Source organism: Dendrobium catenatum, unplaced genomic scaffold (genome assembly GCF_001605985.2).
Source record: "Dendrobium catenatum unplaced genomic scaffold, ASM160598v2 fragScaff_scaffold_412, whole genome shotgun sequence".
NCBI classification, from domain to species: Eukaryota; Viridiplantae; Streptophyta; class Magnoliopsida; order Asparagales; family Orchidaceae; genus Dendrobium; species Dendrobium catenatum.
Genome location: NW_021318874.1, coordinates 251,194 through 274,904, shown reverse-complemented (window position 1 = coordinate 274,904; position 23,711 = coordinate 251,194). Strand labels below are relative to the sequence as shown.

Below are 23,711 nucleotides of genomic sequence, written 5' to 3'. Positions count from 1 at the left end.
ATAACAAGCCCGATGCATTCCTCCACTTCAACCATCCAACTTGAATTCTGCTGATAATTATCCCCATCTATTTCACCATCACTCTGAAAAATAGACCCCAAGATATCTAAAACAAGTACACTTATTAATGACTTGATTCCTCAAGTCACAAACCCCCCATTAGATTTATTACTACTAAAATTACACTCCATATATTCCGTTTTATATCTACTCAAGCGAAAACCTTTAGACTCTAAGGTTGACCTTCATAATTCAAGTTTACCTTCAACTCTCTCTCTAGTCTTATCAACAAGAAGAATATCATCAGCAAAAAGCATACACCAAGGTACATCCTCTTGCAAATATCTAGTGAGTACATCCATGACTAAAGCATCCAATGAATTGCTTATTAAATAAGAAAATTTAAATTTATTTTGCATCCAATGAAAAAAAAAAAATCCTTTTTTGGATTTATTTTATGAAAATAATCTCGAGCAACACCAATTTCAGAGGACCCACTTATGATGAATTTATTCAATTTCAATTTATAACTGGCAATGTGCCCATCTTATATCTGTAATGGCCTTGGGCCCACTTGATGAAAAAATTGGATATATTTCAATATTTGGGGAAAAAAATCAACCTTTGGAAATCAAAATGCATTTATTTAGCAAAGCATTCTCAATATTCATGTGTCCAAATACACCCAACCAAATAGCTTCTAAATAAGAAACTGTGGGCTTAAATTTTTCTGTTACCTTTGTATGGATCATCTGTAATACTCATGGAAGTAACGCTTATGACTGTTTATGTCACTTCTTGAATGTTTTGCTTATGACTATTTATGGCTCTTCTCGACTATTTTCCTCAATTTAGTTTTTTTTAGCATCTTATTTGTTTTTATGATTCTCCTTTAGTTTGTCCGAACAGGTGATGTTTTGCTGCTAAAATACACAATTGTGGAGGTTCAACAGATTCTATCTAATATACATGGTGACAGTGAAGTGGCAGATGTGAACGTTGTTTGTTCAGTTGAAGTCTTTGGTTATAGAAAAGATTTAAATTTGGTAGATGCTGTTCTTTTTAATATCTACTTATGGTGTAGCACTCAACTAGAAGATTATCACCTTAATTTTTCTGAGGTGAGTAGTTTGTGGATATTTGGTTTTTTATTGCATATTCGGTGATTATGTTCTGCACTAAATCAGCATTTTTTGCATTCTTCTCCTCTTTCTAATCCTTTCAGTTAGCATATTCATTCCTTTAAATTCATATGTATATGTATGTTTATTTGTGTTCTAAAGTTACCCTAACTAGTAATAATACAACAACATCAAGCCTAACTAGTAATGGACAAAAAATTTTTTGTGACTGTTATTGGGACATCATGTAAACCTTGCCGCACAATTTTGTCAAACTAATTATAAATTCATAGTCGCTTGTGACGTAAAGTTCCATATTGTTCTTATTATAAATGGGTTGCCAAATGAGTTCACATAATTGATAGATTTTTCTTACTTCCCCCAACAATGCTTCAAACTATGGACTTATTCTAGAACGTTTAAATCGATAGAATGCTTCCTGCGAATATTAGCTTTTGTATCCTTGATCAATTGCTCCTTCATTTTCAAATATTTTTTGTTTTATTTATTTTTCTTAAACGTCTAGGAAGTTTGTAGATGCTCAGCCCTTCTGTCTCATGCACTCATGTTCTTTGTGTGCTCATGTATACTTAAAAGGTGCTGATTCGAAGGAATGCTACAAGGGGCTAATACTAGTCTTATTAATATATCAGCCATGCACTTGCGTAAGATTATTCATTGTGATTCTATCACTGTTAATTGTTTGTCCCATTAACAAACTGTTGTCCAGACTGCTGAAATGTTTGAACTTGTATCCTTTTTTTTGTGAATTATAATATCATCTCTTCCATCAATTCTGCATATTTTTGTGACGTTTTGATGATTTGCTTGAGGAATGTATCTATGTTGGCTATTTTTTAAATCCTGGATCATAGTTTTAATTTTCAAGGATATTTAAAATTTTTCGAACTCTTTTAACTAAAGCATTGAATTTGGTTATTTTTATAATCAAGCATTAATAGATTCTTACTTGTTTGTATGTTTAGGGCGATTCTCAGATCTTCGAGGGCATTCTGACGCTGGCATTAATCTCAGGTACAAGGTTTTCCAACGAAATTATTGAAACGAAGGTCTCTAACCCATCACATACTGTAAGTTATAGTTGCTGCTCGTGATTTTTTAATGATTCATATTTTTATTCATATTTGTGATCTATTAATGATTCATAGTGTAAATATTTATCTTGTGATGTGGCCTGTTGTATTAAATTGGGACTTCGATTATATTTTCTTTGGAAGGAATTTCATTTATGTTCACTTCTAAACTATTTAAATTTAGTTGAATGCCCTAGTTGTTTATCTTCTACCTGACGGGACAATTCCTGTTGAATTGATGAAGCCAGGTTCCTGATTTTATAATCTCCAGTGGACATTGGAGTGCAAGTCTTGTATTTTAACCTAGTTTTTCTTGATAATGCAAACATGATAATTTGATTTTGACCTATTGTTTTTTTTTTGAATGAAAAGAGCAATAGCTTTGTGTGGAGTCAAATCCAAGAAATAGATTGAATTATTTTCTTTCTCTTTGATTCTATTATTTCACATTCCCAATTCACACCAATGCAAGTAAATAGATTGTTTTTTTTGTTGTTTTATTATTTTGGGTTTTCCAAGCATAGCTGATCTCACACTTTATGTTGCTTTGATTGTTCTCTCTCCTGAACTTATTCTGTTTTCATTCTTGTCTTTATATGCTTTTTCTTTTTCTGCCTTAAACATATATTTGCTCTGTGGTAGTGATTATGGGCTTCTTTTAATTTTGCTCTCTCAGATATTGAAGATTAGATGTGTAGTTTTACATTTTGTAGTATTTGTTTTGTTTCAGCATCCAGAGGCTGAGACTGAAAATGGAGATACTTCCAAGTTAGTTCGTCTATTTGTTGAGAGGTCCATTCAACGAACATGTCAGCGGGTGAGATATTCCTTTCCTTATGATTCACCCATAATTGTTAGCCTTAAAATAAATTGCAATCAGGAATTTAGTTAGCTGGATATTTTAGGTCCAAGATGCTTTGGATGCCAAGTCTAAGAGGGAACAAAAGCACCCTTTGGCTCTATTTGCGAAGGAATTAATTCTGTTTGCTGAGAAGGAGTACACTTTGTTTACCCCAATATTATGTCTGCAGTACTCAAATGCTGGGGTTGTTTTTTCTGTTATCCTTCATCAGTACTATTGGGAACAACTGGTAACAATGTCTTTTCTTTACCTATTCCTTGAGATAAAGCTAATGATACTTACACCAATCATTTTTTGTATTATTTTCATCATCATCTAGAAGCCTTTCCTGGAGGGCATATCAGGTTTCTCTGAAAGTGCAATTCCAGTGCTTTCAGCATCGTATAGTTTAGAGCGCTGTCTGGCTAATATAATCAATTCTACGAGTGGTGAGAGCAAACCATTGCCTATCACCAATTATCTTGATCCTTACCAGGTAATTTGATGGTACTTATTCTTCCTGAACAGTAGATAGATTATTGTTTCCTTGCGGTAAAGCTTGCAGCAGGGGTTGATGCCAAATCATGAACACATTGAAATATTTGATTCATTGCTATTATTTCCTACTTGAAAGACGAATACATATTGTTGCTGCTTCTAGTTGTTTCTTGATGCACTTGTGTTCATATGCTCTCTTTAGTTGATTTAGTTATTCTATGGAATTTGATTGGTTCAGATTTGATGATTAAACAGGCTATTGGTAGGATTTTGTGACATGAAATTGGTTACCTAAAAATTGCAGGATCTGTTGTTTTTTGCTGTGAATATTTCAGCATTATAAGGTGTTTGCGGGTTCTTATTAATAATTACCACCAATAACAAGTTGAAATGGTATTTGAAGCTCAAGAATGTTGCCAATTTCCCTAAAATGGTGTGAAAGCAAATATAAATTCCCATAGCTAATGCACGATTTTGAGTAAGTTTCCTATAGCATTTACTACTGAACCAACTAACCAAGGATGGCAAGAAATATATAGTCACCAATTTGATGAAAAACTGTATTCTGTAACACTAGGTACATTGTTATGTTTAGTGGCTTGCGATTGAAAACAAAATGGGGAAAAAAAATCTTTTTGTTGTAGTGATTTAAAGAATTTTTTTCATTTTCTGGCTTGAGCATTTTTTCCCCAACTATAAAAATGTTTTTATAGTTGGATGATGTTTCATGATTAAATTAAACATTTTTGAACCTACTGAAGTGTTGCATGAGGCATTGGTCATGGGTTTTAGTAGACGTGCGATGCTGTTAAGGTAAGGAGCATGCAGGCAAGCTTTGAAGTAGGGAAGAGAATGAGACAATGATGGATAAGGGTGTGAAGGGACTGTAGGGTTGGGAGGCTGGTTTGAGGCTGCAAATTGTTTTTGTGATCTGGGGTTTAGTAGACTTCTGATCATTTAGCTTTAGATACTTTGCTTGATGTTGAAGGTTATCGGCTTCTAAGGTCTAGATTGAAAGTTGAAGGAAAAATCCCTATTGCTACTGTATTCAGTTCACGCTCTCGGTTTCTTGCATCAGTGAAAGAATCTGCAAGTAGGTGAAAAGATGCTTCTGAAGGTGTTCCTTTTAAGTCCTTTGTTGCTAGCGGAGTGCTGCAGCTTGCAGACTTGAGGTCATGAAGTCTAGAGATTTTATTTTAGGAATACATTGTGGGGATTTGTGGTGGTGAGAGTTATTGTGATGGGGACATCAGAGCTTGAAAAGTCTATCAGAGACGTGGCCGTCGATCTACGGCCGCGATTGAGTCGATGTATTTCTGAGTCGTATTATGTATTTGTCTTTTATTATTTTATGTTATGTTATGTTGTATTTGCTTTGTTATCTTTTCCACTTTTACCCCTTGCTTAATGGAGGTCGTGTGTAAGCCCAAAGGGCAATGTTGTCTTTTTTTTTTTCTTTAGTCCTTTGTACGAGGCTATATATAGCCCTTATGTTCTCTTTTGATGCTTAATGATTGAATGATAAAAACAATTTTCATTGCTTGAGTTCTTTGTGAGATCTTGAGAGTGTTTGGGAGATAAATCCCTAGGAGAGGGAAATCGGATCACCCACCAACCTTGGATACGGCCGGGTTCGTGGTTCTTGTCACTATCTCTTTTCCTCCTCCCTTCTTACCCTAGCCGCCGGCTACCTAAACCCCTCTCACCACCCAAGCCGCCGGCCATCTTATCCCACCTTCGTTGTCGGCTAAATCTCCCACCTCCACCCCATCCGACCCAAGCTCCCTCTTCCCCAACACCACCCCAAGGCCACACCATAAGCCGCCAACCTCCATTGGGCTTTCCCTCCATCATTGCTTGCAATTACCCCTTTCCTAATTGGGTTTGAATATTTTAGGTAAGACAATTGCTTTGCAAATTCAAATTTATTTGAATTTGAAAAGTTTCCTAAAATACCATTTCTATTTTAGGAAAGTTTCCAAATCCTTTCCTATTTGATTTTAATTTAAATTGAGATGAAATATCTCTGCCCAAATTTAATAACCTAATTTAAGGAAGCATTAAAAGCTTCCTTAATTCCCTCCCTAGCCCCCTATGCCACCGCCTCCCCTAATTAATTCCTCAATGTATTTCTTTCCTAAAGCTCATCCCCACTTCTAGAAATAATTCAAATCTTCATACCCCCTCTTTGGCCAAAATTCCCAAGAGCCCTCACTTCCTTAATACTTTCCAAAAACTCATATTTAGCTTTGGAAATAAATCCCCAAACCCCCTCTCTTGTCGCTGCCCCTCCCCCTCTTTCTCTTCTTTAATTATTCTCAATCAAGGGATTAATTAGAGAGTTGTTTGAAACACTTTCCCTCCACCAAAATCTGAACCAAATTAAATTCCCCTCCTTCCTTCCTTGACTAGCCATCCCCTCCTCTCCCCTTCAATTTTGAGAGAAATTTATTTCTCTCTAGTGGAGCTTCAAAGGATCGCTACACATCATCCTTCAAAGCCAATGAATGGCCGATCTGGAGCTTGATTACGGATTCGCTTACGACGAACAAGGCAATGTCAACATCATCCACTCTACTTTCTTCGACTTCAATCCAGAAGTTGATAACTCTATTGAAGCGTACGTGGACCACATCATCTTCACGCTATCGGAGGCCATCGACGAGCAACTTGCCAACGTCCAGTGGCAAGCCGTTTCCGAGCAACCCCAAGGGTGAACTTCTTCCCCTTTTTTAGTTACTTTACCTAATCCGCTCATCTTGTAGGTGGTGATCCAGTCGCAAGGAACCATGCTTCGCCTTCTGCCTAAGCTTAGTAAACGTAGGATTGAGTGTGCTTTCTATGTTGCTATCTTATTTTTAGATCAGGGATTTTTGTTGAAAACTACTTAACTCGCATGTTGTTGAAATTCTAAGTTGTCTTGATAATCCAAGTGTTTAGCATATGACTTGGCCTAAGCGTAGCTACCCCTCTTATGTTTTCTTTATCGTTTTGATTACTAATAGTTTTAAGCATAATTGTTTTTATCAAGAAATCGTGCAAGTTCTAAAAGCATTGTAGTCCTACATCATATTGGCTTCTAAAGTTTAGGTTGTAGGTTAAAGGAAAATTCCTTAAAGCATAAAGTAAAAAAAAAAAAAAAATCCATATTGCCACTATATTGAACTTTTGTTCTCAGTTTCTTGCATCAATGGGTGGAAACTGGAAGTGGGCGATTGATTAAAGTACGTTCTAGCTTTCTCTATTCAATTGCACAGCACAAATTTTCCATTATGATTGCTGTATGTTTATTAATTATGGTGGAAAGCTATGTTTTTTTTATTTTCTACCCTTTTATTTTATACCTTTTAAGGATATATAATTATGTAGATGGATGCAATTTATGTGTTTGATATATATTTTTCAATGGATCTGAGCTAGTGACGTTTGATGATTGGTACAGTGTTTTTCTTCGCCTAAGTCTGCATTGTATTATATTTTGTGTCAACTTGTAGAATCCTTTTAAGCTTAATGTTCAAGAATTTGGCAGGATGGTGACTCCACAATGATTGATTATGTGTTTCTGCAGATAAGACCTGTTTCTGCTCCACTCATTCTTCATTTGGTGAATGTTAGACACGAGAAGATCTTGGGATGGACAGAACGTGCTATTCTTATAGAGGTTGAGATCTTTTTCAACAATTAATACGAACTGTAAACTACATATATTTTCCATGATTATTTGACAATTAACCCAAAAATTTGCAAATAATTGAATACATTCATGTCAAGGGGGGCTTGCTTAATTCTCAGTCATTCATACAATGTTAAAACATTTTTGTTTTTAATGATTCTTGCTCTTAATTATTTGCTCTTGTTCATATCCATAATGTTGTGGTGAGTTCTGCAATGCTTTATGGCATAGATGTCGGCCATTAAAAGAGAAGCATAAAATTAAGTTAAGTGTTATAAGTGTTGCAGAGATGAGAATGATCAAGTGGATGAGTGGCTTCACTCTGAGAGACAAAATATAAAATGAGTATATTCATGAAAAGGTTGGAGTAGCTCCAATAACATATAAGATTAGAGAGAGTCGCCTTAGATGATTTGGTCATTGTTAAACACCAATACATTTCATTAGATCCTAAAATGATACAAGAAAATTGTGAAGCATGGGCTACTAACATGAATGACCAACCTACAATCATCAGAGTCTACCAAAGAAGAAGAAGAAGATCTCCAAAATAGTCAAGCTTGGTAACATAATTAAGTGGTCTACAAATATGTGATAAGATTTACTTTATTTTGTTATTTTAAGTAAGGTAGACCAAGTCTGCCTATTTTATTTAAAGGTATGTATTAGGTAGATCAAGTCTATTTGATCTATCTTATAAACTTGGTCTATCCAAGTAAGCATAAATATACCCTATTGTAATCAATTAAGCATATATGAAAATTTCTGGTTTCTCTCCTTTTTTTCCTCCCTTCTATTTTCTCTTGGAGTTCCCCTCCCCACTTCTTGGCCTCCCAGAAGCATATCAATGATGCTCTCGTTGAGTTAACCTCCTGCCATTGCAAGAGGTTCTTCCCACGTTCCAGATCTTCTGTCCTTCCCACAGTCCAGATTTCAAGTTATGCTGCCCACGGTCAAGATTGCAAGTTCTGTTGTCCTTCCCACTGTTCCTTCAGCCATCAGGTTGCATACAAGAACGCATTCACCCATTGTTTTTCTCCTATCCGTAGCTGCTATACTCCTCCAAGAACCATTCAGTCTCACCTATCTCCTTCAAGCATTCAGCCAAGAACTGTCTCCTGTCTCCTGCAAGAACCATTCACTTGAATAAAACCCCTGCAAGCAGCAGTTCTTAGCCGCAGAATCGAGCCAAGAACTTTTCTGGACCATTCTTTCAGCCGCAACAGTTCATTACTTGCCTGCAGCCCGTTCTTAGCTGCAGAATCCAGCCTGCAGCCACACTTGATTACTCGCATCAGTCTCGAAGAACTGCTCTAGACAGCTCTTTTCTACATCCTAACAGCGGCAACATCTCAACAACCGGTGTTGAGCCTCCTGACAGCGCAACAGCATCCTGACAACCCCACATAGCCTTGGTTTAACTCTGTACGCGCAAGCCTGCCTCAGCCAACCTCTTTTGCACCAATTATAATATCTGCAAGAACCTCCCTGCATTCACCGATTGTCTTTCCAACAAAATTCAGCAAACTGGAATGATTCAAGATTCCCCGGCAAACCTAGCTTGGACGACACAGGAACAATATTTTTAAAATTTACATCAGGTTCTCTGTTTTCTTGTTTTTTGCTGATTTTTTTTCTTTCTTATTCCACACATTCTACTCATTTTTCTCTTTCATTTTGGTACATGTACTTATTCTTGTATCCATGATTTTCTTTTTTCGTACCCAACATGAAGAATGCGGATTTTCCCTAAGCTTTACGCTCAATGCAAAATAATAAGGACTTGCAATTTACCGAAATTCAAAAATCTCTCCAACAAACTAATCTTCAATTTACTTCCATTGGCACATCTGGCCAACAATTTCAAACATTCATGGACTCCATGGATAAGCATCTTGACAGCTTATGCACTGATCGATCACCTTCCTTTTGCAATCAAGATCTTGCTTCCTCCGTTGGTATTCTTGGATCCGTTGGTCCCCTTCCTACTCCACAATCGATTCCCATCTTTCTAGGTTTTCCTTATGAAAAAACTATGAAATTGATCTTCCTTTAATGGATCTGATGTGGAAACATGGATTTTTAAAGCACAAGAATACTTTGAAAAATACTCTTAAACATCATCGAGTTAGAATTGAAGATTAGGATGAAGGGTCAAATTCTGTCTTGGTTTGATTTTATGTTATCTTTACAACAACTATTTGGTCTTTCTTCTCATGTGAATTTTTTAAAATTAACCTATCAAACTTCTATTTTGGATTATCAAAATTATCACTTATGCAAACCACTCCAAGAGTTACCACCACCACGAACCATTAACCATCGTGTTCATCTTCCATCTTTATCCAAACCTGTTAACATTCGTCATTATCGTTATCCACATTTTCAAAAGGATGTGATGGAGCAATTAGTTTCAGAAATGTTACAGTATGGTAGTATTTACCATCGCCATAGACCTTTCTCTAGCCCTGTCCTTCTTGTTAAGAAAAGAGATGGCACTTGGTGTTTCTGTGTTGACTATCGTGCCTTGAATACCCTTATTAGTAAAGATAAATTTCCTATTTCAACTATGGATGATCTGCTTAAAGCCAGTTTTATTTTTTTTTTCTAAACTTGACTTTTGCTCCGGATATCATCGAGTCCGTATGCAACCACATGAAATTCATAAAACTGTTTTTCGCACTCATGATGGTCACTATGATTTCTCGTTATGCCTATCGGCTTAACAAATGCGCCATCTACCTTTCAAGCCTTAATGAATCAAATTTTTTGATCTTTCATTCGGAAGTTTGTAATTATTTTTTTTTGATGATATGCTCATGTATAGCCCTACTCCAGAACTTTATGTTGATCACCTCCTTTTATTTCAATGTTTAACTACAAACAAACTGTTTCGTAATTTAAATAAATGCTATTTTGTCAATCTTGCATCAAATATCTTGGTCATATTATATCTTCTGTAAGTGTCCAACCCGTTCCTAAGAAAGTCTCCGTTATGACTACTTGGCCTATTCCTTCATCTGTAAATCAACTTCACTCCTTTTTGGATTTAACGGGCTATTATCTCCACTTCATATCAAACTATGCTTCAATTGCATCTTCTTCAATCTATTTACTCAAGCATGACTCTTTCAAATGGAATGACTCTACTTATATTATCTTGAATAACCTCAAGAGAGCAAATGACCACAACCCCTATTTTATCTTTACCTGATTTTTCAAAACAATTTATTATTGAAACGATGCTTCAGACATTGGTATTGGAGCAATTTTGCTACAAAACAATCATCCTATTTCTTTCTTTAGCTCTCTATAATTCATATTCATGACATGATTTGTTTGGGTTTCATCATCAAGGTTGTATAAGTAGCTACTAAAGGTGCATTTTTGTCAATTAGAATATCTTGGCCATGCTAAACAAAAATGGGATGGAAACGAAGGAGTTACGAGGCTTTGATGAAAGAAGCCACTAGAATTCTGCTTGTATTCTATATTATTATCTAATTCTCTTCACATTAAGCTTTGAAAAATGTTGCAGCCTTGTTATTTCTCTGGTTTGGGACTAGCCACTAGGTGCATTTGCATCAACTAGCATATATTTTCCATAGAAATGCAAAACAAGGTTGCGAGGGATAGAGGATTAGATGAAAGTAACATGTAGATTTAACTAAGAATTGTGCTTGCAGTGTATTTTTTTTGGCTAATTCACTATGTTGATCTTTGAAAAAAGATAGACCCTATGATAGTCTCCTATTTGGACTTGTTTTGTAAATCCTACGTTTGAAATATGATGAAAGGAACCATTCAAGCTATATGAGGCCTACGGCTTGAAATATGATAAAAACAACCGTTCAAGCTTTTGGCACAAATAAAATGTTTGATTGAAAAACTAATATATGAAGTGGCTTACTATCTAAAGCTCTAATGTAAATGCATATACCTGAAGTATCCATGCTCTTGAACGCTTCCATACACGCTACCTTATGAACTGAATGGGCTGGCTTGCTATATTGGCTTCTATGTGAACATGTATGCTTGAACATAGCACTTACGCATGTGATTCATCTCAATTATGCTGGTCGTGGTTGGATGTAGGTAAATTTACACATGGGCGGTTATGCTTGCTTGCAGTGTGTATGCAGACGTCTTAACATGTGTTCAGACTTTACATATATATATAAGATGAAGGATTTTAGAGATCATATCATATACGCTTTCTTTAGCATCCTTCATTTACCTCAGAAGATGTTTGCTAATTATATATTTATTCTTATAATCTATAGAACTGGGAGCCTTTGTCATCTCAACAGAAGCAAGCAAGTTCTGTTATTGAAGTATTTCGAATCATTCAGGAGGTTTGTTTCTTTCTTAGATGTATTTATGTTCATTTCTATGACAAGATTTTGGTTAGTGCTGCTGATTTTTTTTCTATTTCTTTATACGCCTCAATGTGAGGCTTTAACATTTGTAGGATTTCTTTTTAATGCAATGTGCCTACGACTGTTTAGATAGATGCTCCTAGTGTAATTATTCCAATGTACATGAAGTTTGGATTTTCAATATTTTCAAATGTTAGATTGAACTACAATCAATATCTTACTTTATAAATGTTACATTGAACTACATATGTATCGATGCTATATATCCAAACTAAGGAAGCACAAACACTCCTAAATGTCTCTTGTGTCCATGTAGGACATTGACACATATTTGACACGCCCTAATACATGTTCACACTTTAAAAATCATGTCCTAGATTTTAAATATGTAATTGGATCTGACACAAGCTGGGCATGATGGAACATGGATTGGACACGGTAGTTAATATGCAGAAGTATGGAACTCAAAATAAAGTCTAATTCATGTGAATAGCTGTAGGCCTAGCCGTCTTGCACTCTTGCCGCTCCGGTTTGTCAAAGTTGCTTGCCATCTTGTGATGAGTTTAGTAGAAAATATTATAAATTATAGATTTCATATTAATAATTTATAAAATATAACTTTGTATCCATTTCATGTCGTGTCTTGCATTTTGCAGTTATGTTATATCGTCGTGTCTGTGCCGTGTTATGTTTGTGCCCATATCCGTGCTTAAATATGGTTTGTTTTGAGATTATCTCATTATTATTATATGCTTTATTAAAAAAATTTAGTGGGAAGTTAAGGATAACTAAAGCTACAATTTATTGAATGCTCTAAAGAAGGGCTTAACTAGATTTTTGTGAACGCTCTGTTAGTAATGCGCCACACAATTAAAATCTCAAAAGAGAACCCTTTGCATTAACTCTTGAGCTTGCCATTTATACAACATCAAAAGAATCATGTGTAGTCAAATATATTTATTAAATATGTTTTGAGTTGTCAAATATTTTTTATTAAAGAAACTATAATTGATGAATATCCATTTGAATATGAATTAGATGTTTACAATTAAAATTGGATTCCTTTGGTGTTGTGGAGTCTGAATATGCACATATATTAGCATGTATTCTCAGATTTACATTTGAACAAGAGTTGAAGCTTGAGTTTGAAATTTTGTTTGAGCATGAATCTAAACCTTTGTTGGAAACTGAATTTATTATTCAAATTAAACCTAAAATCATATCTGAACCGAAGGTAGAACTTGATTGTGAATTTGAACTTCAATAAAAATCAATGCTATTCTTGACAGTGAACCTAAATATATAATAAAAGTTTCCTGAATTTGAACTAAGATTTTGATAGAAATTGAGTCCATTGAATGTGAATCTAAACTTTTAAAAGGTGTTTTTAATATGTTCCTAATTAATAATTATGTAATTGAAAAAGTCATGTCTATTAAAGTTAATGAGCCTTATTAATAATTTGAAAGTAATTCTTAAATGTGAATGTGAATAATTTGTGCATGCTAAAGATCAGAAATAAATTAAGTAAGCTAATTTAAATCCTAATGAATGTTTAACGAAGTTATCTATTCAAATCAAATTGAAATTGATTTTGTTTTTTGTTCCTGATTTTTTGACATACAAATTCACATGTAGAGACTTGGGCATATGCAATTATATCGATATTTTGATAGATTTGCTAATAGAAAAATGCATAAAAGAAACCCATGTTTTAAAGTTTAGTCAAATTTGAAATTGCATAAATCATCACCTTTAGTATTTAAATCATCTGGGTTAATTTTTTTTAAGGAGGTTTTCTATCAATAGAATCATTTTATATTTTTGTGGCTTGCATTTTTCTTTTTTCTTTTTTTTTTTCAATTTTTGTTATTGTCTTATCATGTATCATTAGATAGGGGTGTCAAAATAGGTTTTCGGGTCGGGTTTGGGTTAAACTTGAAATTGACCTGCTCTAAACACATCCGACCCATTTGTCCAAACAGGTTAAAAATTTAGACCCAAAATTTATGACCTAAGTGTTAATATTTTACTTATACATAAGACATTCCCTTGTGAGAAAGGGTTGAATTAATAATGTGTTTTTAGCTCATCGTGGTGTGATCCATTAATTTTGTTATGACATTTTGCATGATACCATTATTAAAATTGTAGCTAATTAACCAAAGTTAGTTTCTCGATTGTTATTTAACAGCATGGTTTAAAATTGCGCAATATGAGGCTCGCCTTGAGGCCCGCCTTTGCGCAATTCCAGTAAAAAACGCCTCGATGCTTACGCCTCGAGTTTTTTTTATGAGGCTTGCACCTCAACTTGGCTGAGGTCCGCCTCGCCTCACTGGCATGAGGTTTACGCCTCATGCTATATATATTAAAACTTACATAAATCTTGAAGTAAATGCCCGACATTGGACTCTATAGGAGAGGAGGAAGGGTAGAGAGCAGTTCATCATAATGATGATTCAAATGAAGAACCCCTTAGTGATGACAGTGCTGATGACTTATGAGTTCTTATGTGATATGTCATTGTTATTTATTTTTGGAAATTGAAAATATATTTTAATGAAAAGAATATTGGGATTTGGGAAAGATAGAATTTTGAGTTTAACTATATTTCATGTTGTCTTATTATTGGGATATTTTGATTTCACTTCATATCTTATGATTTTTTATGTTTTATATTATTCACTCATTAGTATATAAAAAATGTATCATTTTATGTTTACGCAATCTTTTGATTTTGAGGCTTACGCCTCGCCTCACGAATAAAAAACGCCTCAATACCCGAGTACGCAATTTTAAACATTGTTTAATAGATTAGTAGATGTTGGGTCATTTAAAACTACTAGGCACAAACACTTCCTAGCTTGCATTTTCGAGAGGTTTGGGCTTGGTCGTAGTCACTGGTCCTTAAATAGAAGCCAAATGGTTTTCTGTATACTTTCATTTCTGATATGATGAATGTGTGAATTTTCTTAGTAAAAACGAGGAAAATACTTTCAGTTTCAATAAATTGCTAGATGTTAGCTTGTTAGAGACATGAAACTTTGAAATTACTCATTATTATAATTTTTTGCTGTCATTATAAAGCCTTATTTCAACTATTTGGGCTTACTTTTGTAGTAGGTATGCCATTGGATCATGAAAATCCTAGTTTTCGGGTGGGGAGTTGGGGGGGGGGGGGAATTAAAGAGGGGTGGGGGGGGGGGGGGGGGGGGAATTAAAAAAAAAAAAAATTCTAGTTTTCGTTATCTATGATAAATTATACTGTTTTTTCCATATTACTTGTTCTTTAAAAAAAAAATGAACTTGGAATGGATTACTTTACATACAATTCTATATGCGCTTCTTGATTGACAAGGCTTTTTATATTAAGCGACTTATCAATAGAGGCGTTGAAAGTATGGGTGTAAACTAGCCAAGTTTGAGCGATCTTATTTTGTGTTTGTATTTGGATAGCTGCCATCAATTGATCTCCAACATAATACATCGTAAGTGTATGGATTTTCCTAAGTTAAATGCTGATTTCAGTACATAATTGTCTTTTTTACTTTGCTGGTTGAAAAGTGATTGTCTGAATTCTGGGTTGTTGGTTCTGAAGTTGGATGAGGAAGGAGTTTAGCAACTGAATTGTATTTTTTTTGTCACATCTCAAAGTTTCTGAAAAATCCCATTACAGCAGGACTTGATAGTTTCATTTCTTAAATAGGCCCTGTTACATTATGTTTTTAATTGTGTTGCATTTATTTATGTTTATCTTCGTTGTGAAGTATGCAATGATGTGCAGGCTATTGATCAATTCTTTGATTTGATCCTTCCCATGGAGACCATCCACTTGCGATCTTTACTTATTGGGGTTGTTAGAAGCCTTGAAGCTTATTTACAGCACATAATCAGCCACCAAGGTAAATGTAACCCGTTGTACAAAAACATGCTCAAATGTCTCAATAATTTCTATTTGTTATAGTTTTTTTCAATAGCCTTGTGTTCTATGCCTAGCAGTTGGTGTGTGTTCTGCTGGCGTAGAGTTGGTCGGGATTTGTTAATTTAAGTTGCAGAAGTTTTGCTGTTCTTTCTTGTAATTACCCTCTTAAGTTGATTAAATTTACGATTTTCTCTTAATACAAGACAATTTACTAGCACGAGCCATTGGTTTCAGTATCTGTAAACTTGCTTTGGAAATATGTGCAGTTTCCTGTTTGAGATGTGCAGCAGTTTCTTATATTTTCAAAACAACATCAAATTTATGAAGCAATATAAAAATATGCATGTTAGACAATGGTCAGGGTTTGATTAAGATTTTTATTGTTGAAATAATCTTGAATCCGTTACAGTGGACAACAACCTTCCATTTACACCGATCAAACAATACGTTGGCAAATATTCAAACAATAATGTAACAATTCTGGATTTTAAAATTTAAGATTGTTTTAAAAATTTAGTTTTTTCCTAGACTGTTGGTTAACCACTTATTTATGTGCAACTTCTTATTATTTTTTCTATAGAATAATAGAATAAAATTCAATTATAAAATGTAGCATTTTTACTCTCCTTTCTTTTCATTATAATTTCAAAGTGGTATCAGAGCTTTTCAAAATAATTTCTGCTTTTTATGTAAAACCCTTTGGGTGTTTGGACTTCATTCATAATTATTTTTAGCACTAGAGCAAAGTAGATCATAAATCTTTTAATGGTTTGTTTATTGGACACTTCCCAAATAGAAAGGGTACAAATTCTATTCTTTGATCTTTAGAAAAATTTACAATTATATAGTTGACTTTTCTTGGACACTAACCTTATTACTACAAGCCTGAAAAGCTCAGGTTGGAAATTCAAGAACATGAATTTCAAGGTTGGAATTCATTTGATTGTCCACCGTTCTCTCTCATCAAACCCAAGAATAATGACCTTTTCTCATTGTTCGTTATTCAACTTGCTAAAGCCTCACTTGAACTTCAAACTCTCTTATCACATTGTCAATACATCTAACTTATGCGTAATAAGCTTTGTGTCTATATTAGGAGGGAAAAAATCAAGAAGAGCAATCAACATATCTTCAACACAACTAAAAATTCGAACCTGGTTTAAGGACCAATGAAATATAAATTGGTGATAATAAATTCATAGATGATTATTATAACACCTACTATCCTATTGCCTTAAGGCGTGGGTTTTGTACCAAACACGCTATCAATATTTCATGACTGATAAAGGGCTTATACTTTGATTTTTTCTTATTTTGTCACTTTTCTTAATATGATACAAATTCTAAACAATGTTCATAAAGCATCTCAAAACCTGAGAGGAAGTTATGATTGAAAAAATCCAAGCCTAGAAAAGAATGGTATAAGAGAAGTTTTGAACTTAAACCAGAAAAAATGCTAGTCGGATATAAATGATCTTTTCAGTCAAATATAGAGTAGATGAGAATGTGGATAAATTTAAAGCTTGACCTATTTTAAAAGAGTACGACCAAACATATGACATGGACTATCAAGAAGCTTTTTCTTCTGTTACCAACCTTATTATAATTCAAATTTTGCTCTCTTTGACAACAAATTTGAACTAACCTTTACATCATCCTAACATTAAAAATATTTTTCTTAATGGGGACTTTGAGTAAGTTTTCATGGAGATCTCATCTGGATTGAAAAATCAAAGAAATACCAATAAAGTATGCAGACTCCAAAAAGCTTTATATGACCTCAAACAAATCCTCTTGTTCCTCGTGTTGCAAATCATCCAAATTTGTTGAAAAATATGGGTACACTAAGTGTCAAGCTGGTCACAATCTTTATCAAGCACCCACCTAGAAGAAAAAGGAAATTTTGTCAGTGTATGTAGATGATATTATGTGTCAATATGACTTTGAGGAAGAGCTAATTACATTAAAATAGTTTCCGGTTTGATACTTAAGGTAAAATATTTGAGAAATCTAAAACATATATTCTCTATATGGAAGTGATATGATAAAAAACAATGTATTTTTATAATACTTGGACGTAAGCCTGCAGAAACTTTATTTGACCCGACAAAGGAAGTTGGGATCACCACTAACAACACGGCCGTTGATAAAGTTAGGTCTCAACACCTTTTGGGCAAACTCATCTACCTCCCTTTAACTTGTTTATTTATTGAGTTCCCGGATAATGTTGTAAGCCAATACACGATTTATCCTATTGAAAGTTATATGGAAGTTGTAAACAACATTTGAAGACATCACAATATGATGTTAGGAAAATGCTTGTCATTAAAAATGTCATCCAACAAGGAAATTAAAATTTTCATGTGTGCTGATTGGCTTGGAGATACATCAGGCTGAAGATTTTACTTTGAGTATTGTAGTTGTGTATCGGGAAATTTAGTTCTATGGAGAAGTAATACATAATTTATTACTAGTAAGTGAAAAATATTTAAAACTATTGTGACAACCAAGATAGTAATTTGTATTATAAAAAAAATTTGTTCACCATGAAATTACTAAACACATTAAAGTAAACCGACATTCATCTCAAAAAAATATTAAAAATGGACTAGCCCAACTAATTTAGATCCCAACAAGCTCTTTAATTGCAAATATCCTCACCAAGGCTTTTCGTATAATGGGTTTTAATAATCTAGTCAATGAAGTGGACATGATCAACACATACATCCCTATTTGAAGGAGAGTGCTGAAATAATCCTGAATCTATGGCCAGTACCTTTCCATCTACTGCCATTTATTGATCCCCGTGGATAATAACTTTTCATCTACAATAATTCAACAATTTGTGCTCAGTAGCTTTCCATCTATGCCGATTTAACAATATGTGAACATCTGCTATGATAAAAATGGTTGACACTGGATAGTTATGATAAAAATGCTGAAGCTTGTACTGCCATTCTCTGGACCTTTTTTAAATTTTCCCTTACCAATAGTTTCAGCCAATGTTGTTGAATTGTATCAAGTGACTAATAGCATTCTTATACATGTCAGGGTTGGCTAAGTGATGCTTGTTTACTAGCTCAATTTTGGGAGGAAGTAGTATAACCCTTGTCTATAGGTCAAATGATGTCATACTTATATGTAGAATAGCTACAACAACAACATCAAGCCTTTATCCCACTACGTGGGGTCGGCTACATGAATTCTTTTTCTCCATTGTGTCCTATTAAAAATCAAATTCTCATTTAAATCTAATAAAGAAAGGTCATTCCTAATATTTTCTAACCAAATCTTTTTAGGTCTACCCCTACCTTTCTTAACACAAGTCAAATCTAATACCTCTACTCTCCTAACCGGGTCATCGGAAGGCCGCCTTATTTTGTGACCAAACCATCTAAGGCGGCTCTCTCTAATCTTATCTTCCACTGGAGCTACTCCAACCTTTTGACGTATATGCTCATTTTGTATCCTATCTCTAAGGGTAAAGCCACTCATCCACCTGAGCATCCTCATCTCTGCCACACTTAACTTAGTATTATGCTTCTCTTTTAATGGCCAACATTCGGCACCATAAAGCATTGCAGGCCTCACTACCATCTTATAGAATTTTCCCTTAAATTGAGGGGTACATTTCTATCACATAACAAACCTGATGCATTTCGCCACTTCAACCATCCAACTTGAATTCTACTGATAATATCCCCATCTATTTCACCATCACTCTGAACAATAGATCCAAGATACCTAAAACGTGTACTCTTATTAATGACTTGATCGCCCAAAGTCACAATCCCCTCACTAGGTCTATTACTACTAAAATTACACTACATATATTCTGTTTTAGATCTACTCAAGCGAAAACCTTTAGACTCTAAGGTTGACCTCCATAATTCAAGTTTACCTTCAACTCCCTCTCTAGTCTTATCAACAAGAAGAATATCATCAGCAAAAAGCATACACCAAGGTACATCATCTTGCAAATGTCTAGTGAGAACATCCAAGACTAAAGCAAAAAGATATGGGCTTAAGGCTGATCCTTGATGTAACCCAACCGAAATAGGGAAATACTTGGTCAAACCACCTTGTGTTTGAACACAAGTAATAGCTCCTGCATACATATCTTTAATGATTTGAATATAAGCATTATTGACTCCTTTCTTTTCAAGAACTCTCCATAGCACTTCTCTTGGAACTTTATCATATGCTTTTTCTAAATCAATAAATATCATATGTAGATCATCCTTATTTTCTCTATATTTCTCCATCAAACCTCTTAATAAATGTATGATTTCCATAGTCGGCCTACCCGACATAAATCCAAATCGATTTTGAGAAACATTAGTATCACACCACAACCTAAAATTCTATAAGATGGTAGTGAGGCCTGCAATGCTTTATGGTGCCGAATGTTGGCCATTAAAAGAGAAGCATAATACTAAGTTAAGTGTGGCAGAGATGAGGATGCTCAGGTGGATGAGTGGATTTACCCTTAGAGATAGGATATGAAATGAGCATATACGTGAAAAGGTTGGAGTAGCTCCAGTAGAAGATAAGATTAGAGAGAGTCGCCTTAGATGGTTTGGTCACATAAAACGGCGGCCTTCCGATGACCCGGTTAGGAGAGTAGAGGTGAATTTGACTTTTAATAGGACACAATGGAGAAAAAGGATTCATGTAGCCGACCGCACGTAGTGGGATAAAGACTTGATGTTGTTGTTATATTATATTTTACCAATATGCTTAATGTTTCTATCTTTTTTTTTTCAATTGATCTTTTTTGCATGCTGAAGCCTCATGAATGCCATTCTAGACCTTGCATTTATTTATTTGTTATTATTATTATTTTTGTAGCCATGCGTGATTCTCAGGAGTGCAAGATATCAAAAGACAGAAAGTACGTCTTTTAAACAATGATAGATTGTAATTGCAAATTGTGGTCTGCTGGAAACTATTTGGGGTTGGTTTGAAATTTTATTAGCATTTACGGGCAGTAATTTTTATGTTGGCTCAAGCTAGCCTGCCTCTTCATAGTCAGCTGCAACTCTTATGCATAAACTCTTGGGCACAAATAAAATTCCTTATTTCTGTGTATGGTTTGTTCCTTGGTCTGAATAAAAGTTTATGCCTTTAGAATTAATTGTTCATCACGTTTAATATGGTTTGAGTGCTGGTGTTTAGTTCATATCCTATCATCCACCATTTCTTTCTCTAGTATAATGAATGATGCAATTGTAGCATAGTACACCCCATCTTTTTATTTGTTTACCCTTTTCTTTAATGATCTCTCTCTCTCTCCAACGATAAACCTCAACCAGTTTAGTGTTGATGAGGAAGATGGGCTGACGGAGGTAGCTAAATATCTTCCCACCTAACGTTTCACTATCAATCATCTCTTTCTCACTCTCTATCACTAAGTTTCAAACCGTAGGTTAGATGGTAGTTTAGGACCATGTACAGCCATTGACAATACCCCATGTCCTATCCATCAAATGTTGGACTGGGTGGGATGGGATTGGAGATCCTAGTGTTGGTGTTTGTAGCCAGTATCTCATCTTTGATAGTTGTCAAACATGGGATAGCGATATGAAGCTTAGCTTAATTTTTTGAAGGATGAAATTTATTTAAAAAATGATCTATTTTCATGTGAGGGACCCTTATGACATGATTTTATATGGAATGCCTAACGTCATAATCATATTTTAGTTTTTTGATGGCAAAGGTGCCACTTTTATAAGGTTAAATCATAATTGTTTTTTACCTGTTCCATCTAAAACTTGTTATAAATGCATCATGACTTGCCAATACCACCCCCACCCCCTCTAATTCATCCCTTATGTTTAGCTTTTATCATTTTGTAGTACATTCGGGACCAACTTGAAGAATTGGAAGCTTCCATAAAGCAGTCTTGGGTGGCTATTCAAACTGGTAAGTTTCTTGAGCAGGTCATTTGTGGATATCTTTTTAGCATTTAAGCAAATATTATAAATCTCTGATTTGGTGGTGACACATATCTCATGAGGTTAGCTAGTTAAGCTGTGTCTTGATTTGCATTATTAGTGTGCCTTGATATAAACTTAGTTTAGTTCATTTTGAGCTAGAATTATCTAATGAAGCCTTCTGAGAGAACCCATTCTTATGTGTAGAAAATGGATGTAGCCCGCTCTACTTAATCTGAGCTGCAACCAGACAGATTTTTTTTTTACCCATCAATCATGCTTGTATTATATTTTTTTTCACATTAAGCGTCTTTCTCTTTTGCGTATAGCCGGTTAAAATGTTTGGAATATCGTTGGCTCAATAGCACTACATGCACGGAAGGTGGAGATGCTACCTCAATTATCAAAAGGAATGCTGATGTAGGAGGCAATCCGGTTAGGTGGAAAGCCTAAAGGCCGATCAATTCTTTAAAAGTATACTGATATTTGAAACTAAGCTGTAAACTTAATGACAACATGAGAAAGCTTTATTAAATCGTCATTTAGAAAAATGCAAGGGATTTATTGGTGCATTTGTTCCATTAAAAACATTGCTTACTAATATAACTTAGAAAAACATTTGGTCTACTAGCAAAGAGGAGATGGGAAGGTGGATCCTTGAATTCAAATTATGCACAATTTGAGATCATTCCATTTTTAGAGCTCTCACAGTGAGAAGCGATTTAGGAGATCCAAGTTGTTACCGCATTGGAAGTTTTTATGACACTTGATGGCAAGGAGAAAAGTAAAATGAAAACAAGTCATGGGAGCAGAGAGAAATTATAATAACAGAAAAAAACTACCTTACTGAATCCATGGTATGATTGATTTAATCTATGTTCAATATCAAGTAAGGCTTGGTATCTCCAATTGAGGCAGGTTGATGTATCTTGGAAGTAAAATCAACGAAACAGATAGAATGTAGGAATACAAAAATGGGGGTTGATTTTTGATTACTTTTTCAACAATAATGAAAGATACAATTGATCTACTATTCGAGCGGTGGATCGCCTCTCTCACAAACCTTAGCCGCCGCTAGTAAATTGACACCAAATCTTAGAAAATAAACTCAGCACACATCTCCTCATAACCCCCAACGCATCCACCTTCTTTGCTGTCATGTTTCCAAAACCTTACTCTGATATCAATTTGATGCATATTGGAAGTTAAAACAACAAAGTATATAGAAGAAAAACACAAGAATACAAATATGGGGGCTGATTTTTGATTATTTCAACTGTAACGAAAGATACAATTGATCTACTATTCGATCGGCTCTCCCAGAAACCCTAGCTTCCGCTAGGAAACTCATATTAAATCCTAGAAAATAAACTCAGCACACATCTCCTCATAACTCTAGACAAAACTACCACTTAAATAGCACTTATACACATTAAACACAATTGGAATCTTCCTAAACATCATAAGCACAATTAGGAAACCTTTATAAATAATTAAAATCTTTTAGGCAGCATAAACATAATTAGAAAACCTTCCTAAATAATTAAAACTTTCCTAAACAACATAAACACAATTAGGAAATCTTTCTAAATGGCTCCCCCTTGATTTATCTTCCTTACATAATGAATAATAGCTCCCTTGGGCCCCACAAGGGGAGCCGAAATCTCCCTCTCCGTTGCCCCTAGTTCCGCTTAGCCAAAGGGATGGTTCGGCTAGGGCTAGCCTGGGCTGGTTCGGGCTGGCCATGTGACCCCCCCTTGGCGTATCAGAGGCATATCATCATTTTTTAAAAGTTTCAAAATATATTAAGATTTTTGATATAAGGTGAAGCCTTTATATAGCAAGGGTATCCATTTTAGATTCAATGGATTCTCTAGCTATATCTTTACTGTCCATCTGGTTGAATGCACAATAAATTTTGACCGTATTAAAAAAAAAAGCTTCGTAGTTTCTAAAAGAATTATTATAATTAATACATGACTAAATCATAAAGATGGTTGTAAAAAAAAAAAAAAGATGGATGAACTAAATTTCATTTGTCACTTGAGCAGGGTTAATTTCTTGCAATTCATTTACTGTGAACTCTAAGCTCCACTTTAGTTATTTTTAGGATTGAGAAGCTGGACTATTTATCACATACGGACATCAATGATAAAAGAAAAGGAGAATGTTAATATGTATCTACTTATTGATTGGAGAAGGCGGCATAAAAATTGAGGGTATTGTTGCAACTCATAAAAAAATCAA

General features: G+C 34.6%; 1 protein-coding gene across 1 annotated transcript in view; it reads left to right on the top strand.

Annotated features, from left to right (window-relative positions):
- Nucleotides 1–23,711, top strand: part of LOC110092749 (protein unc-13 homolog) — a 71,663-nt gene that overhangs the window by 29,166 nt on the left and 18,786 nt on the right. Inside the window, 10 exon segments of the mRNA XM_028694158.1 lie at nucleotides 897–1,121; nucleotides 2,108–2,212; nucleotides 2,946–3,032; nucleotides 3,121–3,306; nucleotides 3,397–3,552; nucleotides 7,123–7,215; nucleotides 11,511–11,582; nucleotides 15,391–15,508; nucleotides 21,387–21,390; nucleotides 21,392–21,453. Of these exon segments, the coding sequence (XP_028549991.1) occupies nucleotides 897–1,121; nucleotides 2,108–2,212; nucleotides 2,946–3,032; nucleotides 3,121–3,306; nucleotides 3,397–3,552; nucleotides 7,123–7,215; nucleotides 11,511–11,582; nucleotides 15,391–15,508; nucleotides 21,387–21,390; nucleotides 21,392–21,453 (1,108 nt within the window).